At 35.4% G+C, this 18,870-nt stretch overlaps 1 protein-coding gene across 1 annotated transcript; it reads left to right on the top strand.

Annotated features, from left to right (window-relative positions):
• The first annotated feature begins 12,108 nt into the window (after positions 1 to 12,108).
• LOC122505700 lies at positions 12,109 to 18,822 on the top strand. The gene is made up of 2 exons (XM_043617483.1): positions 12,109 to 13,293; positions 18,775 to 18,822. Exons 1-2 carry the CDS (start codon positions 12,109 to 12,111, stop codon positions 18,820 to 18,822), a joined length of 1,233 nt encoding a protein of 410 aa, XP_043473418.1.
• The last annotated feature ends 48 nt before the right edge of the window (positions 18,823 to 18,870 follow it).

The raw sequence follows: 18,870 nt of genomic DNA, 5'->3' as shown, positions 1-18,870 counted from the left end.
ATCCCGTGCTCACACTTGTCCCAGACAAGTGTCTTGAAATTACAGGAATAACTAATCACGCTGTTAGCACAATGGGAACCATTCAGTTAACTATCAATAATGTTCCGGTAGAATATCACGTTGTCAAAAACTGTTTTCCCATTTCGACCCATGGTATCCTTGGAAGACCATACCTACGACGCGACAGGTCCAAGCCCAAATTTCTTTTAGGCATAATACCCTTGTGACCATATCTTCCCCAGTGACCCCTATCAATTTTGTTGATAAGGAATCAGTGGAGGCTAAAAAAACCTTAAGGTCTGAAATCAAACCGTTTGCTCGAGTCCTACGCATAAAATCCCGCACAAAAACCCCGGTCACGATAGACATAACAAATACAGGGTTAAAAGAAGGATATTTCCCTCGAATTGAAACCCCAGAAGGACTTTACCTGGGCGAGGCCATTGTCACAAATAAGGATGGTGTATGCCATGCTACGGCAATCAACACTACCGAAAATGACATTGACATAACCCTTAAGCCTCAGGAGTTAATCCCGTTCGATTTCTGTAAATTCCCCGGTGAAGAATTTACAGATTCTGAGGCAAAAGGCATTCATTTCGATTCGCAACAAAGTTATTCTGAGAGAGCTATCAAGGTCAAGAATGCGTTATACTTGGCTCATTTGGCTCCAGACGAGCGGAAAATCGTATTAGGATAGGCGGAAGACTATGCTGATATATTTCATTCAAATGGTGAACTACTATCGTGCACACACCTTATCCAGCATAGAATTCCGACCATCGACGATAAAGTCATTCACAAAAACAATATAGGTCCCCTGTCGAGGCCCTTGAACAAATTGACGTTTAATTATCGAAGCAGTTTAATAGCGGAATTATAGGACATTCTAATTCCCCATTCAACTCGCCACTGCTGATTGTCCCAAAGAAACTTGACGCGTCGGGTGAGAAAAAGTGGTTTCCATCAAGTGAAAACTCACCCTGATGATAGGCACAAAACTGCCTTTTCGTCTCGCAATGGTCACTACGAATAGAAGCGGATGCCCATGGGCATAAAATAACGCCCCACCTACATTTCAACGACTGCTAAATAATGTTTTAAGTACTATGCTCGATAATGAAGCGTTTGTGTACTTAGACGACATTGTAATTTACTCTGACACTCTTGAAGAACACGACATACGAACACGTAGACTTTTTAACCGACTTAAGGATGCCAATTTGAAACTACAGCCAGATAAATGCGAGTTCTTAAAAACCGAAGTCGCGTATCTTGGACATGTGATAAGTGAAAAGGAATAAAGCCGAACCCAAATAAAATTACAGCAATTTGAAAATTCCCTCTTCCAAAAACCCCTAGGGACATTAAAAGTTTTCTTGGGCTTTCTGAATACTATAGACGGTTTATCGAAAACTACGCTAAGTGGGCCAAACCTTTGACTGAACTCTTAAAAAAGGACACCTAGTGGAAATGAGAAAGCCCACAGAAGAAAATTTTTTATTATTTAAGACGATATTTGTGCCGCGAACCCATCTTGCAGTATCCGAACTTTAGCGTAACCTTTAAATTAACATGCGACGCTTCAGAACACGCTGTAGGCGCAATTCTAACGCAATTAAAAGACGGCATTGATTTGCCTGTGGCATATTACTCAAAAGTGCTGAACAGTGCAGAACAATCTTACCCCAAGGCTGAAAAGGAGTGCTTAGCCATACTGTACGCGACCGAACACTTCAAACCCTATCTATATGGTCGCGAGTTCGTCCTAGCTTGCGATTTTGAGCCGGTACACTGGATGACCTATATCGATAATCCGGGACCACGAATTCAAAGATGGAGAATTCGTCTTCAGAATTATCAATATAAGTTCGAATATAAGCCCAGAAAAATCAATACGATTCTTGAAGCGCTATCAAAAAACCCTGTTGACGAAGAAAACGAGTCGACTTCAGATTGCAGTTGGTCAGAATCATTTTCCTCGGATCTCGAAAAGCCCAAACCTCGGAAAAGGGCAATCACTCGTAAATCGGAATCCAGTGATGTCGAGCCAAGTGAGAACGTGAAAACATGTCGGGCATTACCTATAACGCGCTCCTCGACAAGTGAAGCGAAAGAAGGCGCGCAAGCGAACCCCAAAGATAAAGAAAGAAAATCCGACGGAACCAAGAAGGCCAGCGCGTCAACAACCCGACAACGATTTGGTAGTTTACAAGAAAAACTCAAACCAAAACAAACGAAGCCACGACCTAGACCTTCCTCCAACCTTGGGACTACGCAGAAGTTGTGTAATCCAAAACATTCAGGAAAGGAACCTCCTCGTCGACACTCCGTTACCACATCGCCAAAAGGGATAACGGAACCAAAAAAACTATTTTAAAACGTCCAAAGGATCCGGAACCAAGTACCAGCTCGGGACAACCAAGTAGTTCAAAGGGTCCTCCTACTAAACTCAATTAAAATCCTGCTAAAACGGCTGCCAAGGAACCTCATTGTCGAGGGCGACCTGTTGAAAGTACCAAGTCTGCAATGGCTGATAGTGACGAAACCTATCGACCCCCGCAGGATATCCCCGTTAGTGAAGCGGACGAAAGCCTTACGAACAATTAATTAAGGCTATTGAACCTCTTGACGTTGTTTGGGAGCATATCCCTGGACATGAGGGCATTATCGGCAATGAGAACGAGGATCGTCTTGCTAGAGAAGGAGCTTTGAAAAACCCATAACCGGATTCATCGCCATAATCGGAATCGGAACCTGAAGAGTTACCTCTAGAAGAAATGATTATCGAAGGTCAACGCAAAATCGATAACAGCAATGACGAGACCTGTGAATCAGATGATCAGAACGCAGAACAACGATCACCGTCCAACGCTAAACAGCTGATTCAGGGTGTATTAGAATCTGTCAATAGATTCGATCGATCGATTGCGAACGCCGGATTAAATTTCTTCAATCCAACAAACAACACTCTACTTTGGGATTATGAAGGCCTAGACCATAGTCCACAAAGACAATATGTTTTTGACGGTGAAGAAGATCAAGAACATCTGGACTATTTAGAAACTCTTGATCCTGTCGTTGGAACCGATTAGGAAACTCTCCAAAAGAGTAAAGAAATTTTTGGACGACTTCAACCGGAGAAGAGCGAAAAAATTAACTGAATCGGAAGAGTTTTCAAGTGAGCAACCTGAATTGCCCACCACGGTGGAAGGATCACAAAAGGAAACTCCTCTAACTAGTAAATCCACTAAACCAAGGAGACAAAGTACGGTAAGATTTAAGGACATCCCAGAAGTCTTTGAACATTCTATAGATGATCAAACGCTCCGGATGGAAACCGAACTATCTACTCCAGGGCCATCAACTATCCCACGTGCACCATCCACCCCGTTCACGGGATCCAAGGATGAAAGGGTCAACTTTAACCAGGAGATCACTGCAAGGAACCAGGGCATAAAACCTAGACGAATACAGGATACAGACAATGATGTACCAAAGAAGTTCGCGCCTCTTAGCTCTTCGTTCCTAAACTTCAGGAATTCATATTTTGATCCTCCATCATCTTCCGGGACATCCAGTGAAAGTGATCGTGATTGTGATAGTGAACCCCAAGAATTGAAACCGAACAACAGCAAGCCCCTTGGTAGTGTAACAAATCAATGGACAGAACCTTTGACGTACAGACGAGACAACTATGCCCACTTCCTTTCTGAAGATTGTGAACCAGTCGATACAATCTCGAAATTATTAGTCGCCACAGAAAATATTGACTTACATGATATTAGGGACAGTAGACCCGTCAAAGGACAAATTTGTATCTCCCCTAACGGTAAATACAAGGTCTTTTCGATTATTGCTAAAAGGCGTCATTTTGATGAAATTTGTTGGAAAGATGTTATAATCGGACTGAAAAATTTAAGAAAAGCCTTAGCATCTAACAATCAGAATTCTTGTTAAATGGCAAATTCCGGGGACCTGTTAGGTACACTCCCTCAAAATAAAATGTCGGAACTTGTCGCAGGAATTTTCCGCGGTAGCGACGCAACCGTCACCTTGTGCCACCGAAAAATTGAAGTACCCCCTGTCGAACTACACGGTAAAATCGTTTCCGAATTTCATTCTAGTTTGATAGGTGGACACAAGGGTATAAGCAAGACTTACCGACGAATAAGGGAAAGATATTATTGGCCCCGGATGCGTGACGATGTTACCCAATTTATTCGAGGATGTAAGAGTTGTTTTGAAAACAAACTCGCTAGGGCCCGTACAAGAGAACCGATGATAATTACCGATACTCCGGCAATGCCTTTTGACAAGGTGTCTCTAGACACCGTCGGGAAATTGCGAACCACCGCAAACGGAAATCGGCACATCCTCACAATGCAGGATAATTTCTCTAAGTACTGTATCGCGGTCCCCATTCCGAATATAGAAACAAAAACAATTGCCCATGCGGTAGCTACGAACTTATTCTCAGTGTTTGGAGCACCCCGTTGCATTCTAACGGATAGAGGAGCAAGTTTTGTTAGCACCTTGATGTGCAAGTTGGAAAAAATCTTTGGCGTTAAGCAACTTACTAAATCTGGTTACCGCCCACAAACTAACGGGGCACTCGAGAGAAGTCATATCGAACTGACAGACTATATTAAACATTACGCGAAGGATTTTGACGATTGGGATCGTTTGCTTCCGTTCGCGATGTTTAATTATAATACGTCCGTTCATGAGGCAACCAATTTTACCCCATACGAACTCGTGTTTGGACATTTGGCTAAGGCACCCAGTTCGTTACCTCAAGGGCCCGAAGTCGAAACATATGGATCCTATCTGAAAGACTTAATTACACGGATGAACGAACTACAAAATTTAGCTGCTAAATATTTAGTTCGATCAAAAGAAATCTACGATCGTAAAGCACGACCTTTGAATGCCAAAATAGGCAACAAGGTGTATGTTTTTAAAGAAGTCCGGTCAAATAAGTTTAATAAGCGAGCAGAAGATCCGTATACCCTTGTACGATTTACACAGAATAACAATGTGATTCTCGAAACCAAAAACAGTGAAAGGTTCGCAAAACATAGGGATAAGGTCAGGATTGCCCAATTGCGAATTCCTGACTTAATTCTAAACCCATATTAACTTGTTCTTTCTGATTTTAGATTGACGAACAAGCGATGACGACCAATTATCTAACCTTGACATGCCTGTTCCTAACCTTAGTGATGACAACGAAGCAGCTCTATTCCCGAGAAGTAGAGATGACCACTCCAAGTGATCGCTACCAGATTACTCCTTTCAAGTCCAGCAGCGGGATATATTTTGAATATATCGGAGAAGTTAATGGAATTAAGTAAAAAATTAAATGCCCTCCACTCGTATTGTGCCGCGAATAAACTTATTGTAAACATTGAAAAAACAGAAATTATCATCTTTACAAAATCCGGAAACTCAAAGGCTAAAAAGTTTAAGTCATTTAAATAAGGGAACGACAAAATAAAAGTAGTGGATAGTTATACCTATTTGGGTGTGCCTTTCCACAAGTCTTGCTCCTTCAAACTAGCAATGAAAAAGTTTACAGGTTCGGCGAATGTCGCGGTGGGCTCTGTTTTGAAAGTTATTTTTTCGCTCGGCATAAGCTCGTGGGACTCGTGCTCCAGACTTTTTCGAAGCTTAGCTGATTGTGTACTATTCCAAGGTTTTCTGGTCTAGAGCCTGGGCTTCCTGAGCGATGTAGAGAGGGTCCAACTCTCATTTCTTAAACAGCTGCTAAGTTTGCCAATATGCACACCAAACTATGCGGTGAGATTGGAGACGGGCTATAGCCACCTAGCAAACGAAATTTTTAAGAGCACGCTTTCCTGGATAATAAAAATTTCCCAGATGCCAGATTCACGGTACCCTAGACGTTGCGCGATAAGTTTATTAAGAAACGCTAGAAAATGTCCTGAAAATAAATTTAATTGGTTTAACCGAATTAAGAAAGTTTTCTTTGAACCTGGCGAAATGAATGATACGTGGAAAGATCTAGATTTTGACTCTTTGTCTTTAAATAGAGTAGAAGGGGGTAATGTAGTGCACTGGCTTTACCGACTAAACGAATTAATTGAATTACCTGCCGTCGGTATGGTAGGTTCATAGTATCAAAGTATAGTAAGGTATAACATTTTGGGTTTATTGTGCTTCTTGTAAAAGAAGTTGTGGCGTCACTTCAAAAACACTAGATTTCAAAACCATATTTCCGTTTTTTTAGTGACTTGAAGAAAATATAAGGCTCGTTAAACTAGTATCAGGTAAGTCATTTTTCCATGTAAAATTTACTGCTGAACACAAATTTAGTATTGTTTTGACGTTTACTTTTGTTTTTATTGAGATATTGAAGTCAACGTGAAGAGAGTGCTTGGGGGCATTGTAGTGCACGGGGTTGGGGGCAATGTAGTGCAATTATACAGAGTACCGTAAATATGTATTATTTAACCATGTTTGCTTTTTGTAATTTTTTAAGCATAAGATTTTTTATGACAAAAGAAGAAAACCCAACCTATAATTTTTTTAAAGCTACTATTCATTTTTTGAAATAGAGAGTTATTCGTTATTATTAGTCAATGATAACTGTATGCTAAGTTATTCTTCTTGTTTTTAGCGAAATGGTGCGATATCGTGAACGAATTACAATGAAACCAGATGACAATAAAATTAATCTAGCGATAGAATTTGTCCGAGAAGGTTCCAGTGTGCGAGGCGCAGCAAAACGTTTCGGAATCCCACCACAAACTTTGCGCCAACGATTAAAAGGATGTAAAACAAAAAGTGAAGCACATATGGCTCAACGAGTAAGTAATTGTGTGGAGTAATTTTATAGATCATTTTTATATCGGCATTCACATTTTAGGTATTCAACTGCGAACAAGAACAGCAGCTCGAAGAATATTTGTTGAAGTCCGCTAAATTGTTTTACGGCCTTTCGATTCATCAACTTCGAACACTTGCTTTTCAATTTGCACAGAGACTGAAGGCAGCCAAATCTATTAAAAAAATTCCTGCAAGTTGGTTTCCAAAAAATAACGAAGAATCAGCTGCTAGTAGAGATTGGACTGAAGGTTTTATGAAACGACATCCCAAGTTGACTTTACGTTGTCCAGTATCAACATCGCTTGGTCGAGCGATTGCGTTCAATGCTCACATCGTTCAAGAGTTTTTTGATTTGTACGAAAAAATCCGGCAATCACATCAATACACAGCGGCGACAGTGTGGAATATGGATGAAACAGGGCTAAATACTGTGTATAAAACGAAATACGTTATAGCTCAAAAAGGTCAGAGATGTGTATCAGCTATCAGTTCAGGTGAACGCGGTACCAACGTGACTCTCACAATGGCTGTTTCTGCCGCCGGCGAAAAAATTCCACCATTTTTCGTCTTTCCACGGGTTAATATGAAAGATAAATTCCTCCTGCACAGCAATGAGGATGCAAAGGGTGTTGCGAATGGATCAGGTTGGCAGACTGCTAACACTTTCTGTAAATTTTTACTTCATTTCAAACAACATGCCATTAAAGCAAGCACCAAAAGGACTTTGCTTATTCTCGATAATCATAAATCGCATATGGCCATTGAAGCATTGGAGTTTTGTAAGCAGAATAATATTGACCTGTTGACGCTGCCTCCACACACCAGTCACAAACTACAGCCACTAGATCGAGGTGTTTTCGGACCTTTAAAATCATATTACGCAAACCAATGCAATGCCTGGATGTTTAATCATCCCAGTATTCCAATTGCAATTGTAAATGTCGCTGAACTGGCTACAGAGCCAATCCTCAAAGGTGCCTCGTCGGTGAATATTATTAGTGGATTCAGAGCAACGGGAATTTGGCCATTTAACAGAAACATTTTTACAGAAGATGATTTCTTGGTCTCAACTGTGACTGATCGCCAAGATCAGTACGAAAACGTAGACAAAGCATCATTGTCTCATCCCATGTCACCTACGCTACCGCTTGAACCAGTAATTCAAGAGCCATCAATTTCGAATCCAATGAGTCCTTTAAATCAAGAACCTATGCAAGTTGATGTCAACCAAATCTCAGTTGAAGTTATTCGGCCGTTACCGAAAGCTGAAGCCCGAAAAGAAAGCAATCGTGGTCGCAAGCGTCGTAAGGCTGCCATTCTGACTGATCCACAGATGATTGAGACCATTCGTGTTGAACAAGAGGAAGTTGCTAAAAAAAAAGACGCCCTATCTGTCAAGAAGAAGTTAGCTGCAGAAAGAAAATTTGAAAAAGAGTTGTTAAAGCGACAAAAAGCTGCTGAGAAAACAAATAAAGAAGCAATAATCAAGATTGAACCAAAACGTAAACGCGGCCGTCCCTGTGTTGCTAAGGTTCCAAAAGACGAAGAAGATGACGAAGTGATTTTGAAATACCAAACAAAGCGTCGCCGTTAAAAAATAATTTGTTCTACAATCTCTTTTTCTTTTTGTAAATTTTTTCAGTTTTCTTTAAGTTTTATCTAACACATGACCAAAGAAATCTCTAGTTTATAGTGATGTCCACGAGACAAGATGATACCATGCAAAGTCTCGTCTCGTCTCGTTTTTTTTTCTTTTTTTTCCGCCTCGTCTCGTGGGCATCACTACTAGTTTATAGTTTTTTAAGTTTCTTATGTTCCTAATATTATATCTAATAAAATAAAATCGTTTATAATATATTCTCTGGTTTTTATTTCACTAATAAAGTGGTGCACTACATTGCCCCCCAAATTTTAGTATGTCGAAAAAAAGTACCTTCAGTTTTTTGGATATAGCAAAGCTCCATCAACATCTACAAAAAAATAATGTACACCGTAAATGTAGCTAGAAACATTGTCTTTCCAACGAGTCCTTATTGATCAAAATTGGTTGAAAATTGCGACCACAGGAGTCTTTGAAAGAAAAGTGCATATACATTACCCCCTTCTACTCTAGTAAAAAAGCACTGAAAAAATTTGCAAAATATAATAATGATCAAGATAAAGCCGGCATAGAATCAACTCAAAGTCTCTTGATCATCCCCCACTTGAGCCCCCCGGGAGATTCGCGAAACTACCTTTTCCTTAATATGCCTTTGAGATACAAAAAAGTTTTTGCTTAACTTAGACTACTAAATAAATATGTTTGTAGAATTTACTTTGACAAAAAGAAAATAGTATTTAATCAGGAATCCCTTTGTGAATCGTGCCAACTGGAAAAAGAGAGCTTATTTCATATTTTGAGCGACTGCCCAGCGTGCAATCACTTGCTGACCGATTATGTGGATTATAGCGGTAATAAAAATACTCCCTTTGAGAGCTGGATGAATCTTTTTGACTCCCATGTTTGTTTCCAAATAAAAAAATTTGTAAATACGCTCATCCGAATTTTCGCAGGACGTATACATGATTAAGGAAATTAAATTTCTGTTTTAAAAATTTTATTTAAAATAAAGACCACTAACGTGACTATTAAATTTTGTATTATTCTTTTAAAATAAGTGTATGTATGTATGAATCATGTATTGGAGTGTTAGTATTCGTATCTGTGTTCATCGACCGCAAATCTTATTTACTACGTATTATGTAGACAATCAGCGTTACTCCTTTGTATGCACTAAAAGTGATGTAAGCAAGGAAATAAACAAATAAGAAGGAAGACAGACTCGATTCTTCGACGACCTAGGGAGCAGGCTGCAGCGCTAAAACAGCAGTGTAAACCTGATGAGGAATGGTGCAATGAATTAGTCGAATACTATGACTGGGAAGATAAATGGGAAATGGCCTCAGAACTTCAAAAACAGTTTCGAGTCCAGATCGAAGAGGTGGAAAATACTAAAAAGACCTTACCAACCAAGATGACTACGAAAATACGAGCAAGGCGTTCAGTTCCACTATTGGGTTTCCTGGGAAAGATTGCAGGACCAATCGTTGGGGTATTGACCTACGATGACGGAGAAAGATATAGTGCTGCCATCCAAGATCTCAATGAAGCCCAGGGTAATTTATCACACCTTGTCGGAAAGCAAACCCATGTAGTGCGATCACAACTCGACTCGTTACACTCCCAAGTACAACAACATGGATCATTGCTCAGAAAACTACAGGAACAACTCCAAGCCTTACTCGAGAAGAACCAGCTGAAATCGAAGGAAGAGAGGGAAAGGCAGAATTTAACATATGCCATCGTCAAGGCATTAAGACTGGGTCTTGATCACATCATGCAGGCCACCACCACTATGTTAGAGGCAGTTTATGAAGCCAGGAAAGGATATCTACACACCGGCCTCATAACATCCGAACAACTGGAACCAATCCTGCGAGAAGTGCAGGATAACCTCAAAGATGTTCAGTTTCCATTGACCGGACCTAGGATCAGCATCGACGAACTGATGCGTATCCAGTGGCGGATTAACTAGGTAGGCAAGGTAGGCAGCTGCCTAGGGCGGCCAATTTTAGGGGCGGCAAATTTTAAAGGTTTACACTAGATATTTTGTTACTCGGATGATGTGAAATAGAATTTTTTATTCTAATATTCTAATATTTATTCTAATATTTATATTAGGATGCATTTATACGACTATAAGTAGAAAAACAATTTACCGAAAAAGTCAAAATCGCCTTCACAGTTTGCTTTTTCGATGTGATGGAAAAACTGTTTCTAGAGGGAATTTTAAATTTTATTTAAAATTAAATAACAGTGCTTTACACTACCTTTCACGAGTATCAGGACAATTACAAGCGACTCTATGAAAAAACATGCCATCACTTTTTTAATCATATCTCGTAAGTAAACGGAGATACAAAAAAAAACTTAAATACGGTTAGAAGGCTGATTAAATTTTGCGTAGAATAAGCCGTCTTTGAAGTCATTTCGTTAACTATTTTTTGAGCTGTAGAGTGAGAAAGAAATGAAAAAAATTTTCTCATTTTTCTCTCTTGACTTTAACTTTTTTAAAAATCTAAAAACCGGGACGGATTTATGCTAGGGAATAATAAATAATAATGTTTCACGAGTAATATAAATAAACTCAAAAGTTTATCGTTCCCCCGCATGAATTCGTCCCTGCTTTCTCTCTCATTCACAGCCGCGCAATCCAGAACCGAGTTGTCAGAGTTAAATAATTACACAGGTCAACAAAAAAAGACTTACTTTTTTTTATGAGATAGCGAAATGGTTTCCTATGTATTTTTGGACGCTGAACACGATCCCGACTTCCAAAATTGCCCATCACGTCAGGATTTTGAGAAAAGTGAGGGTAAAGACCCCAAAAACGCTTTTTTGAGGAATTTCAACATTTATTTTCTCTTCAACCTGACGTGCTAGAGACTTCCACAAGGTCTTAAATTAAAGCTTATAATGTGCACTAAAAGACCAATATCCATAAAATAAAAAAAAATAAAAATTTTTTTCAAAAAATGGGTTTGAAGACACCAAAAATTTGTGTTTTTGGATTGCTTTAATAGACTTTTTGCAATTGCTTGGATTCGCATGAAAATGGTTACTTGGGGCTTTTGGGGTCACTGATTACGAATCCGATATTAGTTTGCAAAAATTAAAAATGGCGGATTCGTAATCAGCGACCCAAAAAACCCTGAAATAACAATTTTCAAGCGAATCCAAGCAATTCTTAATTTTTACATCTGCCATCTTGGTTTCGCCGTTTTAAATTTTTGCAAACAAATATTGGATTCGTAATCAGCGACCCCAAAAACCCCAAGTACCCATTTTCAAGCGAATCCAAGCGATTGCAAGAAGTCTATTAAAGCAATCCAAAAACACAAATTTTTGGTGTCTTCAACCCCATTTTTAAAAAAAAATTTTAATTTTTTTTTATTTTATGGATATTGGTCTTGTAGTGCACATTACAAGCTTTAATTTAAGACCTTGTGGAAGTCTCTAGCACGTCAGGTTAAAGAGAAAAGAAATGTTGAAAATCCTCAAAAAAGCGTTTTTGGGGTCTTTACCCCCACTTTTCTCAAAATCCTGACGTGATGGTCAAATTTGGAAGTCGGGATCGTGTTCAGCGTCCAAAAATACATAGGAAACCATTCCGCTATCTCATAAAAAAAGTAAGTCTTTTTTTGTTGACCTGTGTTATGAGATACCAGGATATAAAGAAATATGGCCTCACACAGCTTGCAGAGACAATTGTTAAAGATGTACAGGAAATAGAAAATGGAATTGAATTACCCGACGGTAACGTTGCAATTGGAACTGCCTCAGCATTGTCAGGTGACACGTTAGGCATACAAATGTTTTGTGGTTTTAAAGAATCTTCTACTGCCCTGCATCCATGTAGATATTGTTTAGCTTCGCTCGAAGAAATACGAATTATGATTCGTGAAGAAGGTCAACGCTTGCGATCACCATCAACACATGACGAGCAAATAGAAAAAATTGAAACAGCCGCAACAGAAGAAGAGAAAAAAATACTATCCCAAGACTACGGCATAAATAGATCTTGTCTGCTACGCAAACTACTTGGTTTCCATCCTACAACTTCGACACCACCTGACATTTCTAACGATTTGTTTGCAGGCATAGTACTTTTACAAATAAAATTATTTTTAAATCGGTTTTGTATCAAAGAAAACTGGATAACTTTAGAGGATTTTAATCAACGAGTTGCCGACTTTGATTATGGTTATAGTGAGAAAAGTGCAATACCATCAGCAATAAAACTTGCACACATAAGTGGAAAAAATAATCTCAGACAAACCATTTCCCAATCGTGGATGTTAGCTGTTATTCTTCCATTTATTGTCCACGATAAAATGAACGATGAAAATATTCAGTACTTGGAAAATCATAATCAATTATTGGAAATCATAGCGATTGTTTGTTCTCATACAATTTCATTAGAGACATTAAGTTATCTAGAATCTTTAATTCCTTTGTACTTGGAAACTTACGCTCAAGTTTATGAAAATCCAGAATCAGCTGAAGGAAGAAAATTTATACCAAAGCAACATTTTTTAATACATTACCCGAGACTTATAAAAATTTTCGGGCCTTTGGTCCATTTTTGGACATTAAGATTTGAAGCAAAACATCAGTTCTTTAAAAAAATTGTTCAAGCCATGCGAAATTGGAAAAATGTGCCTATTACTTTGTCTCGAAAGCATCAATTGTGGCAAGCGCTACAATGGATTGCCTCTACGAATGTCGAAGAGATTTCACATGGACCAAAAAAGTGTTTAACAAAATCAAAAACTCTTTTTGGACATCTCTTTCCTTCAGAACAAACATTGTGGACAGTCAGCTGGGTTGAATTGAATCATGTAAAGTATACAGCAAACCAATGTTATATCCTAGTGGGATATGAAAATGGTCTATCTTTATTCGCAGAACTGCATAAAATAGTATCGAATAATAATAACCCAACATTCGTTTGTAAAAGTGTGCAAACGGTTCAGCTTGATATCCAACTAATGGCTTACGAAATAAAAACATCCCCTCACAGCACCGGGATATTCAGGATATCCCAGAGACGTCCTGGGGATATCGATTTGTTTTCGGAAGTTTGGATATCTCTGGGATATCCTAGGGACGTCCATGGATATCCAGAGGATAATCCAGGGATATCCAAACTTCCGAAAACAAATCGATATCCCCAGGACGTCTCTGGGATATCCTGAATATCCCGGTGCTGTGAGGGTCTCAAGAATATATTCTTCGTTCTCCAGATTCTCTAGCTTCGCATAATGTATTTCACCGTCATACATTAAATGAGAAAAATTATATTATTGTCAAGCAGCTATGGTTCGATTTACATTAGATTTTGTCGACTTTAAAAAATATGTAAAAGTTTGTGTATGACAGTATTCTTTAAATTTATTTCAAACGTTTATTTTTGTATAGGGGAGAGTGGGACAAAGGCGCTAGCTTTACATTTATCGATGTATATTTTTTAAATTAAGCAGTTAATTTATGCGGTCTTTGTTTTTCATTATTCTAAAACTAATCAACAAGAAATTTTAATAGTTGTTATTTTGTATATTATAATTATAAATACATTATTTAAAAAAATTTAAAAACAATGCAAAAAATGCCTTTGCCCCACAAGCTGGGGCAGCGACGTTTTCGCTTATATTTCTAAAAGAAAGCATTTATAAGCCTTAAAAAAATTAACAAGTGATATTTATTAGTATAATATTTACAAAATATAAGGTTAACAACATATTATTAAAAGAATTAAACTACTTAAATAAAAAATAAAAACTTTTAATGATTTTAACCTTATATTGTGAATTAATACATAGAAAATTTGAATATTCAATTGTTTTTAACCAAATTATGTTCAATATTGCCTTTGCCCCACGTAACAAACTTTTTTTTACTTTAAATTCAAAATATTTAGATACAAAATTAAACTAAAACACCACGCCAGTTGTGTAAAGAAATATTTAATTTATTTACATGTTACGGTTTGAAAAATTAAATACATAAACTTATGTTTTAAAAAATGAAAGTTTGTTCAGCAAAATTATCATTTTATTTTTGCAAAACAATTTTTTTGTTATATCTCTTAAAATATTTGATATTTTTAGGTTTTTTTTTTTTAATTAATTGGTCTGATTGCATTGCAACTTAATTTTTAATACCAATTGGAATAGACAGAAAAGAAAAGAGATATTTTAAAAAACGTCTTTGCCCCGCATAGCGCCTTTGCCCCACTCTCCCCTAAGAACTTTATAACAACGGGTGCACATGTATAATGACAAAAAAATGTAAATATTTAATAAATCAAAATTTTTTTTAAATGTGTATCATGAAAATTTACTTTTCTTTTTTTTTAAATATACTTCAAATTTTGTTAAAAAATTATAATTAAAGTACAAAATTGTGTAAGATATAATAGAATGTCAACATATTTCTGACTAAAGTTTTAAACTACTTTGCTAACTTTGCACAAAACTTATTTTTTCGGCCTTCTAAAAATAATAAATCTATTTTAGTTTTTTAGACCTGTAACTTCAGTTTTCCTTCACGAAAAATTTAATTACGTGATATGGCAAATTTTAAAAGCAATATTTACATTATTTGAGCAAAACAGAAAATATTCTCAAAAGTTGTAATTATACAAATAGAAATCTTGTAAATTCTTTTTTTTCAAAAGAAATTCAAAATATCTTAATCAAAATGTGATTAATAAAAAATTATTTTATTGAATTTTGTTTATAAGTTGTAATTGAGAAGGAGAAAAAATATTTTCTATCACCTAATCCTAATATTTTAAAATTTTTTGAATTGTTTTTAAGAAAGAAAAAAAAGCAGCGTAATTTTGATTTCTCAAACAATGAAGTTTTTTTAAATTAAAAAGGTAAATTTTTGCATGATTTATATTTCTACTTACCTAAAATAATAATTATTTATTTGTAGTTAGTAAATAATAATTATTAATTAATTTAATTATTATTATTATTAATAATAGTATAATAATAAATATAAAAACGCACATAAAATGTTTGTTCTAAAATGCTAATATTTTTAGAATCAAAAGAAAAAACTTAGCATAATTTCTGTTCTATGAGAGTTTATAATTTGTAATAATAAAAACATTCACAATTTTTTTAGATTAATATAATTTTTGTTTAATTATTTAAATATAAAAATAATGTTAAATTTAAAAAAATTATTAATTAAAATTAAATATTAAAAAATTAAAATTAATAATTTCTTCAAACATAATTGAAATGTGTTAAATACAATGTTATCAAATATTATATGTATAATAATAATTATTTACTAATTTTGTATGTATAATTGAATCATTAAAAATATTTTTTTTAAATTTAAAATAAAATAAAATTTTTTTTTAATTAACTTACCTATTACAAAATGTTTATCATGTTTTTGAAAGTATAAAAATGTTCTTCTATTTCTTTTTTATTAAGTTGAGTTTAATATTGGAATCTGAAAAATTCAGTTTTTAAGAAAAATATTTAGACTAAACATACAATAAAACACCTTGAGCGTTTACGAGATGCTCGCCCTAGGGCGCCCCGAGGCTACCAAAGGTTCTCAAAGTCACTTTTATTATCGTTTGTTTTCATATAAATAAAGAATAATAAAAGTGACTTTGAGAACCTTTGGTCGCCTTGGGGCGCCCTAGGGCGAGAATCTCGTAAACACCCCTTGTATATTTTAATTAAAAAAAAAAGTTTCTGAATTTAAATATTTTAATTTTTATAATAAAAATTTGTAACGTAACTGATAAATTTAAAAAGTTAAATATAATAGAAATTAACCTAACTAACGGAAAACATACATTACGAAATGTTTTTAATTACTTACATTTAATATATTTACTGCAAAAAATATTATTTTTAAATAATTTTAAAATATTTTAATGTTTATTTATAAATGAATTTAATAATTAAAAATTAAGTTATTTATAGTAATTAAAAAAATGGTGTAATAAATTTTTAAACTTTTAGCGGTATTTTATAAGTCTTTCGACAGTGGCTCTGTTGAATCCAATAAGTTTTGAGAAATATGGTTGGCACTAGTGGTATGTCAACAAGCATTTATAACCTAAAAATTTGATTTTCTTATTTGATAATTATAGGCAAAATATAAGTAAAATGAATATTATGTTACATCTCATATGTTATTTATGCAAAAACAATTAATATAAATATTGTTTTTTAAATAGTTAATCATTTTTACATTAAATTTACAGTTATTTATTACACTCATAATGAATATGATTTGTCTCATTATGAGTAATTTTTACGTAGTCTCAAAATGAGACAATGAGTCTCATTTTTGTTGCAACTCAAAATGAGTAGCGTACGCTACTTATTTTGAGACTAAGTTTTTTCTGTGCTGCGAGGGTAGGCAGTCTGCAGAGGTCTGAATGCTCCTTTAAAGAAAAAGTAGCCAATGGCGCTAAAAAGAACTCAAAGCGCTCTTGGACACCTTTTACAGATATCGATTTTTTTCACATAAAATAACTTCCAAATTACTTCTCATGATGTAATTTCTATTCTACACCTCATAAAGTATCGTTTAAAAAAAAAACTAAAATCAATTTTTTTCGGGTCAAAGGTGTCACTTCCCCTTAAATATTGTTGTTTCATCCTTATCCGATAATACGATAAAACAGTATACTAAGCCGATAAGGGATTGGACTCTTCATTGTACGACCCAGTAAAAAAAGGAGGATTGGAAGAGAGCGAATAGTACAGTAGGTTTCAATTATGCCTTCTTAGTTTGAACGTGTCGCACTCATATGTTTCCATGGGAACATATGAGTGCGACACGTTTATACTAGGAAGGCATTTTTGAAACCTACTGTACTAGCGGTAAGTTTCTGCCAATACGTTTTCGCGTGAAAATCGTATTGGGGTCATTCTGACAATCCTGCTTTTTCACCGTCAATTCTGTCCTCTTGAATCTTTCGATTTCACGTTTATTGACTCGATTTGGTATTTTAATCAAAAAGACTGATTGATTTAATCTGTAAAAATGCTGATAACGAACAGGAAATATAAAATTTTGTTAAAATGTAAATAAATGAAATTTGAAAAACTGTTGGTCTATTACCGTATGATTTAGAGTATTTTCTAGATTAGCGCTGTGACTCACATATACTCATAGAGCCCCTAGCGCGAACGTCGAAAGCTCCCTAAATCATGTGGTAATAGATTTACAGTACACATTCAAGTCGAGTCAATAAACGTGAAATCGAAAGATTAAAGAGGACAGGATTGACGGTGAAAAAGCAGGATTGGCAGAATGCACCCAATACGGTTTTCTCGCAAAAACGTATTGGCATAAACTCACCGCCAATACTATTCGCTCTCTTCCAATCCTGCTTTTTTTACTAGGGAGATTAAAATGCGATCGTTTCAAGTTCGACAAAAAATTGTTTTGTCATGGCTGTCTCAATTATTTAATGCTGGTGCTGCATACGGAACGCTAAATAATTGCAGATCAGCACTTTCCTTAATTATTGTTAAAATTGTATCGGACAGTCAGGTCATATCTAGATTTTTCAAAGTTATATTCTTGTTGCATTCGAGCTAGAAATCGCTCGTAAAAAATCGAGAAAAACGAGAATCTCGTTAAAATTACATGGAAAACAAATAAATACCTAAGTTCTGTCTTTTTTCTTTTATGAAGGAGAGATTCTCGAATGCAACTTGTGATGTTTCGTTCTTTTCTTCTCTATTTTCTTTAATTGAGTATAAGACACGAAGATGGTAAAGAAAATGACACAATTGATTTTAAATAAAAGTAATCAATTTTATTTAAACTTCTTCTTAGTGGTAGTTCACAATTTCAATATGTTTGGTGTAGACATCGAGATTCTGGTGTTGTGCGGTTAATTTCGAAGTTACTATGTAAAGTACGAGATTCTCGAAGGTAAGTGATGATTAGACTTATTCCATTAATTAAGACAGAGTCTAATTAATCCTAATCAGTCAAAAAATAAATAAAAAAAATAAAAAATTTTCTTTATCGAAGATACATAATATAAGACTTTCGTAACAATCTAAAATAAAACTAAACTTGTGACTAATCTTTCACTTTTTTTATACGTTCGTTTATTAAGGCTCAGGTGAGTAAACTAAAATTTATTTGCATAATGATATTAAACTAATTTTTGTTTCTTTTCAGATGAGTAAGGCGATTTACATTCCTTTTCAAACTCTTTGGTAAGCAAAATAAACTAAACTTTGATTTCTATAATAAAACTAATTTTTCTTTCTTTCAAGTAATGGGTAATACGATTCATAAAATGTAATTAACAGGTGATTGAATGGTTAGAAGACAACGAGCTTAATATGGTTCTCTATTAGATGGGAGATAATGCGACGCACTGGGTTAAATTCCACAGGTAAATGAAA

The sequence above is a fragment of the Leptopilina heterotoma genome, unplaced genomic scaffold (genome assembly GCF_015476425.1).
Source record: "Leptopilina heterotoma isolate Lh14 unplaced genomic scaffold, ASM1547642v1 Lhet_364, whole genome shotgun sequence".
In the NCBI taxonomy this organism is placed as follows: domain Eukaryota; kingdom Metazoa; phylum Arthropoda; class Insecta; order Hymenoptera; family Figitidae; genus Leptopilina; species Leptopilina heterotoma.
Note: the sequence above shows the minus strand (reverse complement) of the source record. Positions and strands in the feature narration are given on the sequence as shown.